The 23,924-nt window shown below is 41.1% G+C and overlaps 1 protein-coding gene across 3 annotated transcripts; it reads right to left on the bottom strand.

Annotated features, from left to right (window-relative positions):
- Positions 1 to 102: 102 nt before the first annotated feature.
- LOC127640031 (semaphorin-4E-like) lies at positions 103 to 19,568 on the bottom strand. 3 transcript variants are annotated; one of them, XM_052122406.1, is made up of 15 exons: positions 19,434 to 19,568; positions 14,513 to 14,843; positions 8,794 to 8,939; positions 8,643 to 8,705; positions 8,397 to 8,495; positions 7,822 to 7,921; positions 7,406 to 7,516; positions 5,739 to 5,890; positions 5,340 to 5,512; positions 4,461 to 4,620; positions 4,023 to 4,245; positions 1,824 to 1,939; positions 1,371 to 1,534; positions 1,004 to 1,056; positions 103 to 915 (listed from the first exon to the last, which is right to left on the bottom strand). In XM_052122406.1, exons 2-15 carry the CDS (start codon positions 14,622 to 14,624, stop codon positions 206 to 208), a joined length of 2,382 nt encoding a protein of 793 aa, XP_051978366.1. In that variant the 5' UTR covers positions 14,625 to 14,843; positions 19,434 to 19,568; the 3' UTR covers positions 103 to 205. The 3 variants fall into 3 exon arrangements, with proteins under 3 accessions (XP_051978366.1, XP_051978367.1, XP_051978365.1); XM_052122407.1 differs by lacking the exon at positions 19,434 to 19,568 and adding an exon at positions 19,294 to 19,403; XM_052122405.1 differs by lacking the exon at positions 19,434 to 19,568 and adding an exon at positions 14,987 to 15,113.
- Positions 19,569 to 23,924: the final 4,356 nt, after the last annotated feature.

A 23,924-nucleotide genomic window follows, 5' to 3' on the forward strand; every position in this document is an offset into this window, starting at 1 on the left:
TATTCTACAACTTCGTTGCCATGACGACGTAACAGCTTTTATAAAATGATAAGCTTCACATTTCTGCTGATAAGCATAAATGGACCAGAAGGCATGTTTGGTATTATGAAATAAAGTTTTTTTATTATTAACAATAAATAAATAAGTATAAAAATTATGCAAAATTATTGATAAAATAAAACAGGACATTTGTAAACCGCAGAGCTTAAATCTCTGACTCATCTGTAATGTACTTACAAATAGGCATATCGTTTTGCATAACCCCATTGGCAGTATTCCTGCGAAAGCTGGCAGCTTCTTGATCACTGTTTGATGTGGGACACAACCTGACCATTTGTTGTTTACTGTCCAATGTATCTGTGCAAGTTGTATGCTGGTATTCCCTCTCGCAAAGATTCCTGGGGCTTTTGATCGCTTGCCTTACACAGCACATGAATGGAGATATGTGGCCCATGTACAGGTTCCATATCAGCAGACATGCCATCATAACTGACAGCACAGCCAGTGCCACTTGCATTACTATCCACTTACTCTCAATTGTCTGACTTTGAGGAAGTGACGGAGGCTCCTCTAACTTATGGAAACCTGATGATGTAGGATTGATTCCCACTGTAGTCTTTATTTTATCAGTTACATCTACAACTAGTTGTTGTTGCAGGTCATAAATGGCCAGTGTTTGGGTGTATTGTCTTCCTTTGACCCATTCGACTGACATGCAGGTGTAGTGTCCAGTATCAGTTACTGAGGCGTTGTAGATAAGGATACCATCACTATAGATGGTGTACTTCTTGTTGGAGGAGGGGAGCAGCTTCCCAGCAAAGTTCCACCTCACCCGGGCCAGATTAGAGTCTGGTTGGCACAGCAACCTGATGTTGTTTCCCAAAACCAGAGTCCGGATCTTTGGTTCCACAGCAGCTGAAGTTGTAGGACACAGAAACATGTATTACATGCAGCACAAACTATTGTTACTATTTGATTAGACAATAAATGTGTCGATAAGTACCTGTTATTGGGCACCAAGTGGCATCCCCATCTTTCAGACTTTGTATGAAATTTCTAAAATGTGAAACATTTGATGTTAGCTATTGATAGAAATTGTTTATACACAGACAAGGAATGGTTCACCCAAAAATGTAAATTCTCTCATCATTTTCCTCCCTGCCCAGTCTTCAGAACAGTGGGAGGAAAGTGCACAAGTCGAAAAAAAAAGAGCTTGATAGCCACTGGTCACTATGCAACTTCATTGTATGGAAAAGAGCAGCATAAACATTCCTGACATCTCCTTTTGTGTTCCACAGAAGATAGACAGTCATACAGGTTTAAAACAAAATAAGAATGAGTAAATGTTTGCACGTGAGTGTATATCTTACACTTTAGCATCCTTAGGTTCTCTAGGCAATCTAGAGCACTGTTGAGCCGTTAGGTCCCAGGCGCAGTAAGGGTCTCTGGCCAGCACACAGTCCAGACAGGAAAAATAGCGACTGCAGTTGCTAACGTACATCTGAATTACCCCAGACGCAGAGCCTGCAAACACCTGAGTCAAACACATTTTTCATGATGAACGTTGAAACTGAATAAAGCTCCACTTCAGCTTTCTAAACATTTAATTAGTGAATGAAATTACTTGTTACTCATATTCACATTTATTTATAGGAGCAGAACCCCTACAGAAACAAAGTGTTCAAGCATGTTCAAGTATTTAAAGGGATGCGCTGATTCAACACAAGTTAAGCTGTATCGACAATATCTACAGTATGACATGTAAAAACAAAAATACCACATTTACACCACCCTGTCTGGATGAAATGGACGGTTTTCAGTACCTGGCTCTGGTAGAGACGTAGAACATCAATTGCCTCAGCGTTCTCAAACAGTTTTACTTCCTCAATTATATGCATTTCTCCATCATAGTTCACCCCTTTCTGCACATAACCATTTTCTGATGGAAGACAGGAAAAAAAATGAAAAATTAAAATTTTCTCCAAAAAGGAAAATGCTGTCATTATTTTACTCAACCCTTATGTCTGTCATTTTTTCAGTGGAACGCAAATTCATAGTGATGTTTTTACAGAATTTCACTGCACTTGCCCAGTTTGGGGTGTAATCTGATTACAAAGTAATTAAGTTACAGTGATCCAATCATTTTGTATTCAAAAAGTAATGTTATGCATTAAATATAATACTTGTAATCAGATTACAGTTATTAGCTTTCTAATAATATAGACATTACTCTGAAATTGAGCAGAAAAACAAACTTTTATATGAAATGTGTTTTGGAAAATAACTTAAAGGTAAATTAATTAGAAACGTGATTACTTGTCAATGAAGTAATCAGCAAAATGATCTGATAACAATTTCAAAGTAATTGATCATTTTTAACAGACTCATTTTTGAGTATTTCCCCAACACTGCTCTTGCCATACATTGATTACATTTACATAGACAACAGAAAGCAACTTATTGTGAGAAAGCAGCATTCCCATTTCCATGCACTGTATATGCAGCGTACTATTTACTCCTGTATACATCCGGCTCAGTCAGTAAGACGCTCTATCAAAAGCAACATCATTTTGACGCTTGAGTAAATAACAATCATGGGATCCGAGGAAGACTTCACTATTTTATTCTTTGTGTTTGCTTTACTTACAGATATTCCAGAATTCTTGCTGTGTTTTTTTTCCTTAACTTTGTTACGATCTGCAGCAGAATTGCGCTGCACTAGTGGTGTTTCCATTTTATGTCAAACTCAGCAAATCCCCAAATGTATGAGCGCATTTACGCGAATGTGAGGGAGAGTCAATATTTTACATTGTTGTGTATGAAATAGGATAGTTTATAATGTGTGCTTTTCCCACTGTACTCCCAGAAATGTTGAATTCTTTCTGCTGTGTTGACTTGTTGTTTTGCTCCATCCTATGATGTTTGTTTTCTGGTCTGTTTAAGCACATGCGCAATCCTCAAAAACCTATAAGAATGGCGCTTCTCCGTTTACATGACTGCATAAACCGCGTGCTCTGGGCGAAACCTGGGTGTGTTAATTGCTGTTCTTGTTTTCATGACGTCTCAGAATGCCGCTTTTTGCAAAAACCCTGGAATAAACTGTTTTCTTAAGTGCATGTAGACCTGGTCAATGATAGTACATAGTGACAACATCTGTCAAGCTCCAAAAAGGTTAAAAAACACCCCAAAACCACCATAAAAGTATCACAAAATTAGTCCATATGATTCGTGAACCCTATTCCAAGTCTTCTGAACCCATACGATAGCTTTGCGTGAGTAACAGACCAAAATTTAAGTCATTGTTCAATGATAATCTTGCCTTCCCTTAAACATTATGTCTTTTTTGGAGCTTTACAGCCCCTTGTCACTATGAGCTGTTATTGTATGGTAAGAGCTGCATACTGATTCTAAAAGTTTTTTTTAAGACAGTATGTTCAACTAAAACTTGTTTTATACATAGTTTATCTTTTGATGAAAATGTCTTTTAAAAATAGTCAATATTTTGTCATCTCATATTCATTAATTTGACTCAATCAATGACATCAAATGACATCATTTTAGTCAACAAAAATATTGATAACTTTTACTTGATGATGACATGCAAAATGGACAAAACATGTGTAAAACTGTAACAGCCCAAACTTTAATCAAATATTCAAACATTTAGAAATGAAATAAACATATGTGTGAAAAACCTGAGCTCCTGAAATAAAATGTATAGACTGAAGTTAGCCTGTATTCTGAATTCTTCATGCTTTAGATACTTATTATTTTCCGTGAAAGCATATTACATTGCGTGTAGCGTGTTTCTTATGGAAGTTAAATCATGACAAGAGGAGAGTAAATGATGACCACATTTTCATTTTTGGTTGAGCTTTCCCTTTATAAACAAACTTTTCTCTCTTGACCGAGAGCTCAGTACAAGGTACAATTAACATTCCAGTAAATGACTGTTTACATGCACACCCTCTAACTGACTATTAACGACTGATTTGCCCTACAGGCTAATTGGAAGATCTCACCTGTGCCAACAAACATCACAGGATAAAGCTGTCCATCCAGAGCAGTTACATGGTCGACAACAAGACGGGTCAACAGCGGTCCTCTCTTGACCAGCAGAGGCTTGCCCGTGATTGGACGTACAGCGTCGTCCATAAGGGGCCGGTCTCGGATGAACTGTAGAGTTTTATCAGGAAGGTCCAGTGACCGCTCTATTCCCAAACTCCTCGCTGCGTTATTGATGCACTGTGCAAAGATGAGCATTGGAAGAGCAAAACAAGATTTACATGATTTACAGTGTCATGGTATTATTACCATTAAAATACACCATTGTATGTTCTTTTATACACTATTGTAATAGTAATACCATGGTATTCTTTGAAGTACCATACAATTCCATTTAAATAACATGGTTTATGAATATGCCAAGTATGTAATTAAGACCATAATTAACAACTCACTGCTCCTGGTCGAGGGACAGGAAGTTCTCCATTGTACATGACCCACTTCACATCAGATGTCTCTACGGTTACCGCTGTCTTAAATTTGCCACGGGAGAACACCTCACTAATATCGGTCACATTGTACGCACATACCGTCGATGACTGATCCGTTGAGCTTCTACAAACACAAACACATACTTCATATTACATCAATGCTGCATGGCAAAAGTGAGAGAAAAGTCTATCCCGATGTAATTATCAATCCTACACTTAAAATCTATAAACTGTCTCACTTGACTCTTTTACTTAGTCAGACCTGCAGTGCTTCATAAACTCTGAATAGTTTAGTCTGAATAGTAAAATGCATGAAATTCAATTTTTACAAAACCAAACCACATTCTTCTACAAAAATTATCAGATAACTTTAATGATTACACTGAAGAAAAGTAATCACATTACTTAGTTACACAATTAAGTTACATTGTAGGGGTAGGGCTTTAGGGCTTTAGGGCTTTAGGGGTTTTATGGTAAGGGTTGAGTTAGGTTAGGGTTAAGGGTCAGTAACTGTAATAAAATTACATTTAATCTGGATTTACACTACTTTTTTACTTTAAAAGTAATTAGAGTGCAGTAACTAATTACTTTATAATTGGATTACATCCAACAGTGTTCATATGTGGTTTGAAATCGGCTTAAAACCCCATTTCCAGTATGTTTTAGTGTGAATGATCAGATCTGAATACATTTTCCATCACATTGTAAATCCCCATATGTGGCATTCACTTTATAGTCTTGGTCACTGTATAGTCTTATTTCCTCTTAACAGTTGAGAATAGACAATGGAAGAATCAGAGTGGAGATTTGTGACTCCAAAAGACTCAGGAGGACAAAACTTACGACTGAGAGGTAAAGACAGCGTAAAATACGCTTTTCCTCCATTTTTTGTGTCGGATATAGAAGACGTCCTGAATGATGTATGGCAGGCTGGGCTCAAGGGCAGAGCAGTCCAGACGCGCCTTCAAGAAAGAAGTCCATTTCCTCTGAAGAGTCCTTTGGCCACCCATGTCACCCTGCACAACAGAGACTAAGTCAGTATAAGCTCAGCAAATACAGGGCTAAACATGCAAAATCTTTCAATACATCCTATAGTATCAATGCCCTGATAGTTAATGCTGTAAATCCACTGAGTCAAGCTACAAACAAGCAAAAAGACCACACACTGCTGAGCTAAGCTGTGGCCATAAACACTAAGCATTAGTCCTTATGTCAACAGTAAAGGAAGAAATAAAGGGTAACCTTGCAAACTCTGGCAACACGCGACACCACAAGCTTGTTGTAGAAGTCGTATTCTACCGCGTTCTCACTGAAGAACATGTAGATCTTGTCATCATCACCTTCGGGGCTGTCCTCACTTTCTGGGACCATGTCCATGTAGATGAAGTTTGGCTCTTGAGTGAGCAAAGAAAGGAGATTTTGTCTAAAATTTGGCAGTCAAGTGCCAGAAAGGACTCTTTAAGACCAAAAAAGAACCATAGAAGTAGTCCATAGGACTCGTACGCTATATTTTAAGTTATCTGTAGCCATACAATAGCTTTTTTGTGATAAGACTTAATTCACTGTAAATTTGCCGTAGCTCTTAAAGAGATAATTCACCCCAAAATGAACATTCCGTCATTGTTCACTCACCCCTGTGTTGTTATTGCCCTTATTTTACTTTATCTTTTTCTGAACCCAAAGGGAGAAATTGTGAAAATATATTGTGCTCAGTTACAGTAGGTATGTCATCCAATGGCAGTTTATGGTGACCAACTCTTCAAGTTTCAAAAGCACGCAAGTATTATTCTCATGATTGTTCTGAAACCATACCATGAGGTTTGGTAAGAAACAAACCGGAATCGAATGTATTATTTAGTGAAAAGGTTGACCGACAGTTGCGCTCCTCTGTACATTCTTGAGACTGCAAAAGAGTAGTTTCTGTCACGAGATGCGGCTTTCAAGCTAAAACTCGTTTGATCTAAAAACAGGTCCCCCACATAGATTTTAACAACAGAACACAACACAGCTGCACCCAAAGAACAGAACTTACTAAATATGTCTGATTAGATCAGTTTGTAGTCAGAGAATAGATGCATTTCGAAACCTGACTGAACACCTCTAACGCTGTCATCTTTGATTTTAAAGCTACAGTGTCCTTTTTAGGAGCTTGACAGACATGGTCACTGTAAACGGTCATAGTATGGAAAACTGGCTGAGTGAAGATTCTTAAAAAAATCTCTTTTACACAGGGCTGTACATGTGCAATCAGTGTCATTTCTGCTAAGAACAGCATCACAACAAAGAACATATAGGCTACAGTGGCTCTGATATCTGCTTTGCCATTATCAAATACAAAGTCAGGGTCGCGGAAATAATGGGCACAAAAAGACCCTGATGCAATCGATGAAAACGCAAGATATTATTGGAAATTACGAGCGTGTTGCAGGCAGCATCGTGATTTATCTTGTGATGAATTATTTATAATAGTAAAACAACATAAAACATAAAATTACAATTCAAAATTGTATATTCCACCATACTCTTTTTTTTTTTTTTGCTAATAATTTTTTTAGTTCACTAACACCAGTGCTAACACCTACTCATACAGACCTGGGTTTAAAACAAAGGGTGAAGGTGAACAAATAATGACAGAATTTTCATCTTTGGGTGAACCATTACTTTAATAGTTCCTCTTTTTTCTTAACAGTTTAAATTTGACCATGCCCATTACTAAAATACGACTTAAAAACTTGTAGAAATAAAACTATTGTAAGATAATATATTACCTATAAAATACAGGACATTTGAACAAAACCTTGAATGATCTCCTTAGTACACACAACAGCCTGCAGTTAGTCTTTGTTTCCTAGATTAAGCCAATTCCTTTGTCATAACTTCTGACCCTTTCTTTCAAAGGCCAGACATACCATTAAGCCAAGAGCTCTTAAACACTGTGCGCAGTGTAATGGGAGAGGTGCGCAGTATAACCGGCTCAGAACCCAGGAAGTTAAAGGACGTGGCTGAATACAGGTCTTGATCTGTTACAAAATACACAAGAAATTCACGATTTCAGGTGTTAAGAGACATATTGGAAGCACAAAAACAACATTTGATAAAGCATAGATTTAAAGCATTTTTGTGTGTAATTTAAGACACAGTAAATGATGGGAAAAGGGATGGGTACATATCAGTCTGGATTCTAATCCCGTTTCCACATTAGCATCACAGCTCAAATGTATGCTAACCGCTAAGCTATGGCTTCAATAAAGCCAGGTTATTTCTACTTGCCCCCAAAAAACTAATTACTCACACTGAGAGTGAAAGTCCATGAAGTTATACATACCAGCCATAACGGAGGAGTATCTTTGGAAGGGATCGAAAGGACATTTCCCCCTCCCCTCCTCCTGCTTTCCATCCAGTTTCAGCTGTCCATCACTGTACGTCTGTTCAAACAAACACATGAGCACACTAGTGTCTCTTATCTTGTTTAACAGAGGGACTTGTTAGAACACATGAAACCTGATGTTCCTAATCCCATTCCAGGATGCAAGTAAAGGATAATAAAATACAAACAAGACCAAAACACATTAAGAGAAGTATGGACAACAGAAAGGAAATAGTCAATACCATGGTTCTAGATGGTACTTTGATATATACCATGGTAGATTATACTGTATGTACCATACGGTATACAGTATTTATACAATGGTATTTACCACGTTCTTCAAATAATACCATAATACTACCATCACGGTACTGTCCAAACAACTATGGTGTTACCATGGTACTTTTAAGTAGGAGTGAGCAATTGTAGAGCAAAAAGGTTTTCTTTACTTTTTCTGCATTTTTCCCACTGTCTTTGTTCATTCATTCAGACTAGTATTGTCATTATTGTTCTTCTGGTTGTGCGTCACTTACTAAGTAATCACAGGTTGGGCTAAATGCGTTCGTTCCGCACACGTACATCACACTGTCGTTCACTTGATGCAGCATCCGCACATAGTTATGACAGTCAATCTGAAAGGTTAATCGTTCATACAGGCGTCAATACATTCAAATTATGATAAAACACAGCAAAACACAGTATCAATAGCTTCCCTTCTAAAGAGTATTTACATTGACTGCATGCATGTGATGAAGTTATAGCAGAACGTCCATACTCACGTCAGGATGTTTTCCTTTGGAGGAACACTCATTTTGTTTCTCTTCTGTGACTTTCCAAAGAACCTGATGGGTGGATTAAAAGGAATCAATAAAAACTACACAGAAATGCTGTTTTGAAAAAGAAATAACATGGAAGAAATGAAAACCCTACCTTAGAATTGGCAACCGAGATATCATTTATGTCAAGGGCGTAGACGGCCTCTCTTGCCCCCAATATCAGCAACCCCAAATCCTCCCTAATCAGCATTGTGGAGTAATTCCAAATACCTTCCTCTTTAAACATGATCACATGGTTATCTAAGAGGAATGTGAACATAAATGCATGTTGAATACAAGTTAGATTTCCATTTATCAATTAAGAACTAACACGATCATAATATCAAAAAAAGAGAAAAACTAAATTGACACTAAATAGAACTCACTGAGACTTCTCAACTGAAAATGCATTCACCTAACATTTAACAATATGTCTGTTTACCAACAATTTAAATGCCACAATTTAAAGGGGTTATATCGCGACATGAGGTTGAATGTTTTTGTCTTCTTTTATCTGATTTTGCTATCTGAATGTCAGAACTGCCCCCAGTGGCAGAAGTGGGAAATACAGTCATGCATATGCGCAACAGTGCAGAGATTTCTAACTTTTCGCCACACGAATATGGGTTACTTGAGCATTTTTAGTGATTTAATAGGGCACATTTAGCCTTTCAACGTACAGCAGTTTGCAGTTTGAATGTAGGACACGATGCCTTCAAAACGCAATGTTTTGCCGTGTTTTGCCATCCGCTATTCTCCTTTCGAGAGTTTTCATTTTGACCAAAATACGGGACATCCCAGCTACAATGGGGCAGTTGACAACCTTAAACAGTACTGAGACCTCTGTTCTCCCTCGAGCGTTTTACCGCTTAAATATGCCCTTATTTTGCCCCAAAAAACAGACTTCCTGGCTAATACGGGCCGTTGGCAACCCTAAACAGTACTGAGACTTTCTTCTTTGAATGGATGTGACAGGAAAGGCACATATTTGGAAACATTTGAGTTGTGCATACATTAATGTACTCCTAACCCTAAACCTAACCTCAATCCTTACAGTACTGAGACCAAAACAGCACTCTTTAACATACGTCTTTGCAAATGTAGTATCTCGCTAGTTGGAGATAAAAAGAGATGTGACATCATAGCAAACAGCACAGGTATCTTTCAGGTATTGAACATTCATCGCATGGTGATGTTTGTCTGTGTTATGAATACCCTGTCTTGTTTCACTGTTGCCCTTTTGTTTACCATTGTTGTCACTTTTGCATTTCTTAGTTTTCACTTTAGTCCCTTATGTAACTCCATAGTCTCTTTGTTAGCGTTCGTGTTTCCTCTGTTTGCCTTTTACTTCTGTTAATCACCTTGTTATCTTGTTTGAGTTCTGTTTGTTCATTGGTCCCTTTTTCCCCTTGTTTATGTATTTATACCCTGTGTCTTTGTTCAGTCTTCGTCTATCGTTGTTTGATGTTAACCCGGTGTATCTTTCCCTCCCGAGTTCCCTGTTCGTGTTTACCTTGGTCAGCTCACTCAGTTTATGTTTCATTTCCCCATCGTGGGTTGTTACTTTGTGTTTTTCCTGTGTTGTTCAATTAATAAAGTTCAACTGCGTTTGGATCCGCATCTCCTCGTCTGCTCCGTTACTCAAGCATAACAGAACGATAGACCACCCATGGATCCAGCAGTCCAAAGAGCGAACTACGAACTGCTCTGCCTGAAGCAAGGGGACCGACCGATAGAAGACCACATCCACGACTTTCTTGTCCTGGCGAACGTTTCAGACTTCCCTAATTCCTCCCTTGTGGTCTTCTTCCGAGGCAATCTGAGTGACGGGCTGAAGGAGCGGTTGCCACCGCCAACGCGCGACTGGACGCTCCGCGCGTTCGTAGAGGAGACCCTACAGGCCTGCGGTTCTCCTCTAACAGTGGACGTCATCGAGGAGAACCCCGTAGCGCCTCCCACAGTATTGACCCTCCATTCGCCCGTGGTTCGTCCTTTCACGCCTGTCAACGAGCCAGCGCGGCCCTCTTCGTCTGCCCGGAGGAGGAGGAGAAGACAGGCTTCCGCCTCCCGGCCCACGCCTGCCCCGGTCTGCGAGCCAGAGCCCACGCCTGCCCCGGTCTGCGAGCCAGAGCCCACGCCTGCCCCGGTGAGCGAGCCAGAGCCCACGCCTGCCCCGGTGAGCGAGCCAGCGGCCACGCATGTCACAGTGAGCGAGCCAGCGGCCACGCATGTCACAGTGAGCGAGCCAGCGCCTACGGCCTCTACCGTCAGCAAGCCTGAGCCCTCGCCAACCACGGTCAGCGAGCCTGAGCCCTTGCCAGCCACGGTCAGCGAACCTGAAGCCACGCTGACCAGGAACAACATCCCAGCTTCGCCAGTCGCATCAGCCCGGAGGAAGAGGAGAAAGGGAGAGGTCTCTGCACTCCAGCCTCCGCCTGCCACAGCCCCATGCTCTGAACCCCCCTTGGCTCTGCCCTCAGCGCCCAGCGAACCCAAGCCGGCGCTTACCACGGTAACCCAGCCAGAGCCAGTAGCCTCAGACGTCAGTGAGCCAGTGCCAATAGCCTCGGACGTCAGTGAGCCAGTGCTTGTAGCCTCGGACGTCAGTGAGCCAGTGCTTGTAGCCTCGGACGTCAGTGAGCCAGCGCCTGTAGCCTCAAACGTCCCTGAGCCAGCGCCTGTAGCCTCGACCGTCCCTGAGCCAGCGCCTGTAGCCTCGACCGTCCCTGAGCCAGCGCCTGTAGCCTCGACCGTCCCTGAGCCAGCGCCTGTAGCCTCGACCGTCCCTGAGCCAGCGCCTGTAGCCTCGACCGTCCCTGAGCCAGCGCCTGTAGCCTCGACCGTCCCTGAGCCAGCGCCTGTAGCCTCGACCGTCCAAGAGCCAGTGCCAGTAGCCGTGACCGTCCAAGAGCCAGTGCCAGTAGCCGTGACCGTCCAAGAGCCAGTACCAGAAGCCTCGATCGTCCAAGAGCCAGTGCCAGTAACCGTGACCGTCCAAGAGCCAGCGCCAGTGGTCGTGCCCATCCTAGAGTCAGCACCTCCCGAGCCTTCCAGGGCTCCCCCTCTCGAGCCTACCAGGGCTCCGCCTCCCAAGTCTCTCAAGTCTCTCGAGTCTTCCAGGGCTCCTCCTCCCGAGCTTTCCAGAGCTCCGCCATCCGAGTTTCCCGAGCTTTCCAGAGCTCCGCCATCCGAGTTTCCCGAGCTTTCCAGAGCTCCGCCATCCAAGTTTCCCGAGCTTTCCAGAGCTCCGCCCTCCGAGCTTCCCAGAGCTCCACCTCCCAAGCCTCTCGAGCCTTCTAGGGCTCCGCCTCCCAAGCCCCTCGAGCCTACCAGGGCTCCGCCCCTCAAGCCCCTCGAGCCTTCCAGGGCTCCGCCTCTCAAGTCTCTCGAGCCTTCCAGGGCTCCGCCTCTCAAGCCTCCCAAGCTTTCCAGAGCTCCGCCCTCCGATCCTACCAAGGCTCCGCCCCTCAAGCCCCTCGAGCCTTCCAGGGCTCCGTCTCTCAAGTCTCTCGAGTCTTCCAGGGCTCCGTCTCTCAAGCCTCCCAAGCTTTCCAGAGCTCCGCCCTCTGAGCTTCCCAGAGCTCCGCCTCTCAAGCCTCTCGAGTCTGCCAGGGCTCCGCCTCTCGAGCCTGCCAGGGCTCCGCCCCTCAAGCCTCTCGAGCCTGCCAGGGCTCCGCCCCTCAAGCCTCTCGAGCCTCCCACGGCTCTGTCTCTCAAGCCTCTCGAGCCTTCCAGGGCTTCGCCTTCCAGGCCTCTCGAGCCACCCAGGGCTCCGCCTCTAGAGCCTTCCAGGGCTCCGTCCCCAGAGCCTCTTGAGTCTTCCTGGTCTCCGCTCCTAAAGCCTCCCACGGTGCCGCCTACCTCGGCTCCGCCTCCTGAGCCTCTTTCAGCTCCACCTCCTGAACCTCCTTCAATTCCACCTCCGGAGCCTCCCGAGCCTCTCCCGGCTCCGCCTCCGAAGCCTCCATTGGCTCCGTCTTCAGAGCCTTCTTCGCCCTCGCCACCTTCGGCTCCACCTCCAGTGGCTCCGCCTTCTGAGCCTTCTACACCATCGCCTCCCTTGGCTCCGCCCAACACTGTTCCGCCTCCTGACCTGCCCAAGGCCTTACCGCCTGAGTCTGCCACGGCCCTGCCTAAGCCTCCTTTGGCACCGCCTCCCAAGTCTTCTACGTCTCCGCCTCCGAAGTCCTCCTTGGCTCCACCTCACACGGCTCTGCCAGCCTCTGTCCTGTGGCCTCTTCCCAGACCTCCTGACCCAGTCCCAGTCCCGTGGCCTCTTCCCAGGCCCCCTGACCCAGTCCCTGTCCGGTGGCCTCCACCCAGGCCTCCTGACCCTGTTCCCGTCCTGAGGCCTCCCCCCAGGCCTCCTGACCCAGTCCCTGTCCAGTGGCCTCCTCCCAGGTCCCCCAAACCTATCCTTGCCCTGTGGCCAGCTCCCAGGCCTCCTGCACCTACCCTTGCCCGATGGCCAGCTCCCAGACCATCGAAACCTGTCCCTTTGTGCCCCCATGGACTGCCTAATTGTCCCCTGTGCCCCCGTGGACTGTCTCATCTCCCTTTGTGCCCCCCGTGGACTGTCTCATCTCCCTTTGTGCCCCCGTGGACTGTCTCATTTCCCCTCGTGGCCCCCCCGGACTTCCTGCCTGCCCTCTGTGCCCCTTGGACTGCCTCCTTGTTCTTGTGCCCCCCCTGGTCTGCCTGTCTGCCCCCGGTGCCATCATTTTGTTCTCTGTGGGTCTTCTGTCTTTGTCTTCTAGGATCGTCTGGAAGCCGATCCTTTGAGGGGGGGCTCTGTTATGAATACCCTGTCTTGTTTCACTGTTGCCCTTTTGTTTACCTTGCAAAAAGTGTTGTCACTTTTGCATTTCTTAGTTTTCACTTTAGTCCCTTATGTAACTCCATAGTCTCTTTGTTAGCGTTCGTGTTTCCTCTGTTCATTGTTTTCACCTGTCCTCATTAGTTTGCCTTTTACTTCTGTTAATCACCTTGTTATCTTGTTTGAGTTCTGTTTGTTCATTGGTCCCTTTTTCCCCTTGTTTATGTATTTATACCCTGTGTCTTTGTTCAGTCTTCGTCTATCGTTGTTTGATGTTAACCCGGTGTATCTTTCCCTCCCGAGTTCCCTGTTCGTGTTTACCTTGGTCAGCTCACTCAGTTTATGTTTCATTTCTCCATCGTGGGTTGTTACTTTGTGTTTTTCCTGTGTTGTTCAATTAATAAAGTTCAACTGCGTTTGGATCCGCATCTCCTCGTCTGCTCCGTTACTCAAGCATAACAGTCTGGAATTCGACACATTGGGTTTTTCCATTTAGGTGGAAAAACATTTGGAGCAATGAACGTGGATATTTTCTGTGTGATCCTGTTGCATACCACTTTCAGAACTCTAAACATCCGCCCCAGTATTAAAACAGCATTTTTATGAATTATGCCGCAAAAACAACTTGCAACTTTAGGCTAGGGTACACTTAGTTTTTAACGTGCTGTTCCATCTCATGCATGGACCATATGGATGCGTTTGACGCATGTGCACTATGACTGTTTTGTGATACACTTATTAGTAAAGCCAGGCACATGCACTGGCAATGCGCATGGACAAGGACTGTTTGCATGTCTAGAAAAACTGGGCTGCACGTGGACAGTCAATGTAAAGAGGGCTTTTACCTAGAAGTCTTAAAATACATAGAAGCAAAACATGACCAGTTTAATCAGGGTAAGAGAGAGGGTGGAACATGATATGGTATGATATGACCCCTTTAAACATTCAGGAATTACTCACAGGGTAATACTATTGCAGGTCATGGCAGTACACGTAACTCAAAAAAGGAGAATGTTACCTTCATATGTGATGGTTTTTCGGGCAATACAATTCAGGTTGCTGCATAAAGTGTAGGCACACGCCAAGAGGATGCCATGGAGTACAGTCAGGAACAGCAGAAGAGAATACATGGCTTCGTTCCCCCACTTGATCACTTAGAAAAACTAACCATAACTAATTGTTAATAAAGAAAATAGTAGTCTTTTAAGTCGTGTTTTGCCATGGTGGATCGCGTTATGTCGGTGAAAGTTTCCAACATATACGTTTGTTCACGTAGGTAAGGGTGGCAATCCATGACACTGTGATGCTGAAGGGGTAGACATCAAACTCTTTCACTGTTTCACCAACATCTGAGAAGAAAGAAATTAAACTCAGATAAATCTTTTGCATTATGGTCTGTCTATTCTCTCTAATTTCAAAAGATACTATCTTCCACTGAACAAAGATATTAAGAGAAATATCATCTTTTCCTAAACAAAGACTGAAGATTCACCTGAAGGACTATTCCTGCAGGAAGCACGCTGAATGATGGATTTATACAGGAGTGCAGCTATGGAAAACTATATCCCCACTTACCCTTATCCCTCAGTCAATCTGAAAGGTAAACATGTAGCCTACATCTCTGCTCATTTATCTAAACAGTGTTCACAATGCTGTGTTTAAAGCTAGCAATTCTACAGTGACTCATTGTTTTCCCACCAAAACAGTCTGCGCTGACAGCTCTCTGGAAGTTGAAAAAAAAAAACATTTTCCCTCCCAATTTTGGCTAGATGTGTGCAGTGACAGGATGAGGCATGAAGAGGATCAGCGTGTGAGGATACCTCAAATTGTTGATGCCTTAAGGTGAAAACTCACGGCGTAACACAGCTGTCTGTTTGTATGAGGCTTTGTGTAATAATTCACAGTGTTTGACATATCTAAAATGTTTGCATTCTAAAGAGATGCTCTTGAATACACACTTGCGCACGTTGAAAGTGAGTTGCGCAACAACTGAAGTTACGAAATAAAAAAGAATACGGAAAAGATAGGACCCAATTTTTTTACCACACCAACAAAATATTAAGTATAGTTTATATGCTTTAGTGCTAGTTTCATATATATAAAGTTTATAAGGAAGAAAGTTGCAAAATGTTACATGCTAATGATTATTTAAAATAGCCAACTAGTTTTCTTTAGAACAAGCAGGACAAATAATTCCATCAGCTTTTATTGCTTGCTAAATGTCGCAGTCACCAGATTTAAAAAGTAAGAGAAAGAAACTATAAAAGTCAATATGATTTTTCATTTTGTTACAAATTTGACTCTTTTGCCCAAACAGTCAAACATTTGTACATGTTGGTCAACTGTGAATAACAAAGGAAATCATTCAGTTCACCTCTATACAGGCACTGTCGACAGGCAGACTACTGTTACTCATGCCTCATAAAAAGTGTGTTTATCATGCAAATGATTGCTTAGTAATAACTTTTCAGACTAGCTTCTCCCACCTGTTCATGTTCTCACATGGCTGATAAAATAATCCTGAACACTGTATCGTGATCCAAGACTTGCTGTCTAACTGATATATACCAGTCTTTAGCACTAACATAAAGGAATATTCTAATTTGTATACAAGTTAAAGGTGAAATATGTCATTTTTATCAATGGCAAATGGGGGAGTATTCCGAAAACATTCATTCATTTTGCAATTCGTTTGGTGATGCTAGGGCAGAATTTACACACTTCACATTTAAGACAGCATCAGTGGTAAACTAAATTACCAGTTAAACTAGTTTTGACTTACATATCACGTGTAGAAAGTTAAACCATTCTATGCTTGCCGGTTGATCCAGAGACTTCTTCTGTAAGCGAATTACTGTCAACACATTTTTTTGTTTGTTATACAAATTGAGGTAAATGAGGTACAAATTGAGGCAAAATTATTTTCTGTTGCGCTTACTGCATAGACTTCCATTTTAAGCTCATTGCTGTCAACATATTTTTTGTTTGTTATACAAATTGAGGTAAATGAGGTACACATTGAGGCAAAATTATCTTTTGTTGCACTTGACCCATAGACTTCTTTTGTAAGCACTTTACTGTCAATGTATTTTTATAAATTGAGGCAAATGAGGTACAAATTGAGGCAAAATGACTTTCTGTTGCACTTGCCCCATAGACTTCTTTTGTAAGTGCATTATTGTCAAATTCTTTTTAGTTTGTTATACAAATTGAGGCAAAATAATTTTTTTTGTACTTGCCCCATAGACTTCTTTTGTATGCACGTTATTGTCAACAATTATTTTTGTTTTTACAGATCGAGGTAAATGATAAACAAATTAAGACAAATGTATTTCCTGTTGCACTTGCCCCATAGAATTCCATTGCAAGCACACTGCTGTCAGTGCATTTTCTGATTGTTTTACAAATTGAGGTAAATGAGGTATAAATTAAGACAAAATACTTTCTGTTGTGCTTGCCACATAGACTTCTTTTGTGAGTACATTACTATATCAACCATTTTTTTGTTTGTTTTACAAATTGAGGTAAATGAGGTACAAATTGAGTCAAAATAATTTTCTGTGGTTATGGCATGCCATAACTGCGGTGAACACAGCATATGTTGTGTGTTTTAATCCAGGGTGCTCCTTTCATGTGAAATTTGCACTTTGATAGTGTGCGGTAAAAAGTAGCTAACAAGCTATATTAATACTACTGAGTAAAGAAAATAGAGGCTTATTTAATTTAATTGTACAACAAGTGTAGCTTATTATAATTGAGGCAATGTGATTTGATCCGGAGTGTTACAATGATTCAGGCTGAAATAACACTCTGTGATTCATTAACCAGCAAAGTCGGAAGGTCAGGAGTAAAGTGCCTGTGAGAGGGAGCAGCAAAAACACTTCATGTGTCACACACAAAGTTGTGAAACACTATTACGTTAAAAGACACACCCAGTTAATGGGGTCAGGCCTTTGTTGGATCAATTCAACAAAACAAAAAGGCTTTATTATTATGAATGCACTTAGGATGGTAGTTTTAAAGGTGTTCATGAGCCAAAGGTTACAGCTCTTTGTAAAACCTACACTAAAGTGCTGGAATCAGAATCAGAATGAGCTTTATTGCCAAGTATGCTTACATACACAATGATATTTGTCTTGGTGACAGAAGTTGCCAGTGTACAAACAATTAAAAACAAACAAGACTTTTTAAAAAAAATAATAACAAATGTAATAATAAATAAATAAATACTGAAAAGAAAATAAAGTATATATAAAATACACAATAGACAATATATATATATATATATATATATATATATATATATATATATATATATATATATATATATATATATATACACACACATAGATATATACACACATACACACACATACATACATACACACACACACATACATATACACACAGACACACACACACAGACACAAACGCACACACACAAACACACACTTAGTGCAAATCTAAATATAAATTGGTTATATACAGAGCAAGGGAATATAATGGCAGAAGAGGTTGGATGTGTTGGATAATATAAAAACCATGGAGTGTCATTATGCATCTCATGAAGACCGAAGGAAACACATGGGCGTGAAATAAGGCAACATTCCCTTCTTGCATTCAGGCAAGTCGGAGCAAGACTTAAGACCAGTTCAGTTTGTCTCAACTGTGTTTTTTTAATCTGTCACTCATACAGTGGCCCTCAAAAGTATTTGAAAACATTAGTATTAATGTCATTGCATTATATGACAAAATATCAAACAAAGTTGCATCTGCAAACAAATGATGTTAGACCTTTTCTCAGGACTAATTTGACTTTTGAAACCATTTTTGCAATTTTTTTTTATTTTTTTTTTTTACTTTTTGTCCCTAAAGTCCTTTTAGTGGATGTATATTCTTTAAATAAACCACCTAGTTTGATAGTTTGTAATAATGCAACGATATTCTTATATTTGTAACTTTGGCTTACGTTTCCAAACACTTTTGGATCCATTGTAAATGGGGAACCATAGTCTATACATTAAAGAGATAGTTCACTCAAAAATTTAAATCATCGTTTACTCACCCTCATGCCATCCCAGATGTGTATGACTTTCATTCTTCAGCAGAACACAAATTAAGATTTTTCGAAGAATATTTCAGCTATGTAGGTCCATACAATGCAAGTCAACAGGGCCCAAAACTGTAAAGCTCCAAAAAGCATATAATGGTAGCATAAAAGTAATCCATACGACTCTAGTGGGTTAACTAGTGGTTACAGCCGTGTCTTCAGAAGTGATATGATAGGTTCCTATAAATCTCTGCTTTCAAACATCTTTGTTTGTGCATATCGCCACCAACTGGGCAGGAAAGAGAATTTATAGTAAAAAGGACTTAAATATTGATCTGTCTCTCACCCACACCTATCATATCACTTCTGAAGACATGGGTTTAACCACTGGAGACATATGGATTACTTTTATGCTGCCTTTATTTGCTTTTTGGAGCTTCAAAGTTCTGGTCACCATTCACTTGCATTGAATGAACAAATAGAGTTGAGATATTCTTCTACAAATTTTTGTTAGTGTTCAGCAGAAAAAGAAAAAAAAAGCGTTATACAAAATCTGGGATGATATGAGGGTGAGTAAATAATGAGAGAACTTTCTTTCTATATCAATAGCTGCGTGTAAAATGTCATAATTTTGCCAAAACATCTGACACCACACATCAAGGTAAAAGCATGATACACATGGATTAATAGCTGTAAGAATACCAATGTAGGTCACACCTTAAACACACAACACAAACAAATGTATCTACCTTCTGAGAAGCACTCAGTGCCCCTGATGTACAGCAGTAGCTTTTCCAAGTTGAAGTCAAATAAATAGCTGCTTCTTTCATACATCGCTTAAATTAGGCTAAACAAACATTATTTGAACTCGCCCAAAACATTAACTCACCGGAGTTGAATGAATGACAATCCTCCTAAAAATGTGCCTCAGCCTCGCATCGGAAATGATCGCGAGCGCTGAATCCGACTGTTACAGTCAACGCACACCTGAACAACACCGTGCGGGTGACGTCGATCATTAACTAGACGCGTTTGAGTCTTGTAAAACTTTGCTGTAGAATGAATAGAAAGATGGTGTATAGAAAGAAAAGAGATATCAAATGAACCTTTTAAAATGTAAAAAACAAAAAGTGAACCTTCTATAATTCTTGATATCATATAAAGCTCTTTTATACATGTAATTGATTATTTTGTGTTCTGGATTTATCGCTTAAAATGTCTCATTTTCTTGTTTTGTTCACTGTAGCGCCCCCCATTGGCCATTCCACCCAGTTTCATGTTGTCGACCAGTTCCCAGATAGCACACGTATCATCTAGACGTCTATTTGGTGTGTTTACATCTGGAAAATGCATTTTTAAGGTTGTTTGCTTATCTGCCGTACGTCTATAAGACGTTTCCTCTCGGATGTCAGTAAGATATTCAGCGGATGTCTTTGAGACGTTTATGATTTAGAATGTTTTGTAAATCTGATCTTTTTAAGATGTTTAGCAGATGTTAATTATATTGCAATGCTTTCCAAATGAAACGCTCTTAAAGAGGCATCTTGGAGACGCAGGGCATAACTACAGGCAGTGCAGGGTGGGCAGCCACCTTGGGGCCTGAGATGAAAGGGGGACCGCGATGGGCGCCCAAAAGGGAAACGATTAAAGATCCCCCTCCCGGAAGGCGAAAACAGAAGGGTCCGACAGGTGCTTTGTACTGGGGCCCATAAGATCCAAATTATATCACTGTGTACTATCTGGGTTTTTAGCAAAGTATAATAATAATTATGAAACTTTAAACCATTAAATCATAAAAAAAAGCTTAGAGCCTTCCCTGCATCCCACCCACCCCTGCAGCTGATCGTCCTGCCCAGATCCCTGCATTGGAGCTAGGAACTAATCTAATGCAATGGCAAACACTTTGACGCAAGGTCAGGGATTTGTTATAAAAAATAATCTATGTATACAGATATAAGAGACTAATGCTTTGCTTTTCTTACCTGCAGGAAGCTAGGCCAGTCTGTCTCTCTGACTAATGCCAGCAGCTCCTCCCAAAGCAGCTGGACCCCCTTCATTCCAGAGTGTAATATTCAGCGTTCCCTTCACATCTGCTTTTCACATCACACTACATCACAAAACATTGCCTTATGCACAATAGCCTCTAATCTCAATAACATTAATTTATTTGTAATCTATTTTATTAATGTACATGTATTCATTCATTAAAATGTATATATATATATTTGTTGATTTTCTCCCCTTTTTCTCGCCAATTTCCCAACGTGCTCTAAGTTCTCGTGGTGGCGTAGTGACTCACCTCAATCCGGTTGGCAGAGGACAAATCTCAGTTGCCTCCACGTCTGAGACCGTCAATCCGAGTATCTTATCACGTGGATTGTTGAGCGCATTACGGCGGAGACGTAGCGTGTGTGGAGGCTTCATGCTATTCTCCGCGGCATCCACGCATAACTCACCACGCCCCCCACTGAGAGCAAGAACCACATTATAGTGGCCACAAGGAGGTTATCCAATGTGACTCTATCCTCCCTAGCAACCGGGCCAATTTGGCTGATAGGAGACCTGGCTGCACGCTCAGCACTCAACATGCCCTGGATTCGAACTCATGAACTCCAGGGGTGGTAGTCAGAGTCTTTACTCACTGAACTTCCCAGGCCCCTTATATTACATTTTAATAAGTTACATAGGCCGATTGACAAAAGTGGGCTAGGCCTACCCAAGATTTTGTTTTATTATTATGCATTCGGTCTCAGACATTTGGCTCATTGTTCGCTTCCACCTGAGAGAGAACCTCCCTGTTTCTGTATTGAACAGAAAGTTCTTTGCCCATTCCGCCATTGCAAAGCCTTTCTATCAAACTAACCGGAGAAGTTAAGTTACACCCCATTATCTCGCATTTGCATGCGCTATGACAAAAGTGTCCAGAGTGTTTAATTCTGATATTAATTTAAATGTTGCCTCAATCGTGTGGATGAACCCTAAATTCTGTATTAATAAATCCCCTTTCTGCTGGTCAGATTGGGTTTTAAAAGTTGATTCTGTGATTTATGTTTTGCTTTTCTGTGTTTGAATAAAAATGTTAATCATAAAAAGCTACAATTTTACAAATAATAGTTTTTAATAATTTCTAAGTACATTTCCAAATTTAGAACTTGTGAAATAAATGTTGAAACTAAGTTTGTTTCATCATTGGTTTACAGAGAATTATGCCCATTTAAATCAAAGGATAACTGAAGCCACTTACTGGCTTTAAGTGTTATTTCATGTATTAATTGTTTTTTAATCCAGATTAAAAAAAGCCTGTCAAAATTTTATATTTTCTCAATTTGTCAGATTAATAAATTTAATGTTTGATAGAACTGAATATAATACAATTGAAGACAAAATTATTAGCCCCCTAATAATGTTTCAAAAATATTTCCCAAGTGATGTTTAACAGAGCAAGGGGATTTTAACACAGTATTTCTTATTATTAAAAATTACAAAACTGCTAAGGTCAATATTATTAGCCCCCTTAAGAAATTATCTGTTTGATTGGTTACGGAACCAACCAGTTTTATCCAATGACTTGCCTAATTAACCGAATTAATCCCCCAAGCCTTTAAGTTGCACTTCAAACTGAGGATTAGTATCTTGCAAAACAACTAGTGAAGTAATATAAAACTGTCATAATGTCAAAGACAAAATACATTTGTTTAGACTTGAGAAACATAATTGTTAATGCTCACAAAGCAAGAGAAGGATATACACGTTTATTCAAGCATTTTCAGGTGTCAAAAACTGCCGTGAGAAGTATTATCAAGAAGTTTGAAGAGACCCACACAGTGGAGAACAAGACTGACAGAGGCAGGAAGCGAAAGATTTAAAAACCTTGGAAAGAAAACTGGTGAGAGAGGTTTCTAAAGACCCAAGAACAACTGCCAAGACACTATAATGATTTAGCCAAGTCTGGGATTGATGTCTCAACGATGACAGTCACTAGATCCCTGCACAGGAACGGCCTGCGAGGTTGCAGACCAAGAAAAACTCCTCCTCCAACATCTCCAAGCTAGACTGAAATTATGCATACTGGAAATGTGTCCTATGGTCAGATGAGACAAAACTAGAGCTCTTTGGCCATAGAGATGTTGCCTATGTTTGGAGAAAGAAGGGAGAGGCGTTAAACTCAAAGAACACCGTTTCCACAGTGAAACATGGTGGTGGGAGTATAATGCTGTGGGGATGTTTCAGTGCATCTGGAACTGGGAATCTCATCAGGGTCGAAGAAAACATGAAAAAGGAAGACTACGAGATGATTTCGAAAGACAACCTCAGGCAATCTGCAATAAAACTTGGTTTGGGTCGACATTTCGTCTTCCAGCATGATAACGACCCAAAGCATACCTCACTTCTGGTGAAGAACTACCTCCAAACGAGCAAAGTTAACGTCCTTGACTGCCCTGCACAAAGCCCAGACTGGAATCCCATAGAAAATCTGTGGGCCACACATGAAGACTAGAGTCCATGCCAGGAGACACACAAATCTGGAGGAGCTTGAGAGATTTGCTAAGGAGGAATGGGCTACGACTCCTCAGGAGAAATGCCCAAAATGTGTTGTTATCAAGCAAAAGGGATACTCTGCTTGCCTTTATGTTATTGAAACTTTATTTCTGAATATATTCAGATTAAATCTGAATAATTCAAGATGCACTGTTGAAGTACGTAACAATTATGGTTTACTTAAACCGCAAAGGTTAAACATGATTTAAAACTGTTGTTATGAATGGGGAGGAGAATTTATGCATGTGTCAGGTGCTTTGACTGCATAGGATTCACCTGTGTTTCCTCGCTCATGCATCCTCGATAAGCTTCCTCCATCCTCAATCCTTGTGGTGCATTTAGAGATCTGATATGTCCTTATTGATGGCAAACTGTGATTGGTTTACGGCTCACAGGCTCGAGGACGGAGAAGTCCTTTTTCCTTCTCTTTCTCCTTTTGTTTTTGGTGATTCACATTCTTCGTGAATATCTTGCCCAACTAAGCAGGGAGAACAATTTATAATAAAAATGACTTAAATATTGATCTGTTTCTCACCCACACCTATAAAATCATGTCTTGACACATGGATTCAACCACGGGAGTCGTATGGATTACTTTTATGCTGACTTATGTGGATTTTGGAGCTTCAAAAATTTGGCACCCATTCACTTGCATTGAATATGGACCTAGAGAGCTGAAATATTCTTCTAAAATATTTATTATTAAGAAGGTCATCCACATCTGGGATGGCATGAGGGTGAGTAAATCATGAGAGATTTTTCATTTTTGGGTGACGCATCCCTTTAAATTGAAGATGTGCGTTAAGTGTTGCGCAATGATCAGCTGGACAGAGACTGAGGC

This window comes from Xyrauchen texanus, chromosome 48, assembly GCF_025860055.1.
Source record: "Xyrauchen texanus isolate HMW12.3.18 chromosome 48, RBS_HiC_50CHRs, whole genome shotgun sequence".
Classification (NCBI taxonomy): Eukaryota; Metazoa; Chordata; class Actinopteri; order Cypriniformes; family Catostomidae; genus Xyrauchen; species Xyrauchen texanus.

Bases quoted from the DNA above. Each gene is read 5' to 3' on its own strand.
- LOC127640031 (XM_052122406.1), bottom strand. From the start codon at position 14,624: ATGTATTCTCTTCTGCTGTTCCTGACTGTACTCCATGGCATCCTCTTG. The intron at 8,940-14,512 runs GTAACATTCTCC...CATTCCTCTTAG, and splicing joins AAAAACCATCACATATGAAG to ATAACCATGTGATCATGTTT. The intron at 4,246-4,460 runs GTGAGTTGTTAA...ATCTTTGCACAG, and splicing joins CTGTCCCTCGACCAGGAGCA to TGCATCAATAACGCAGCGAG.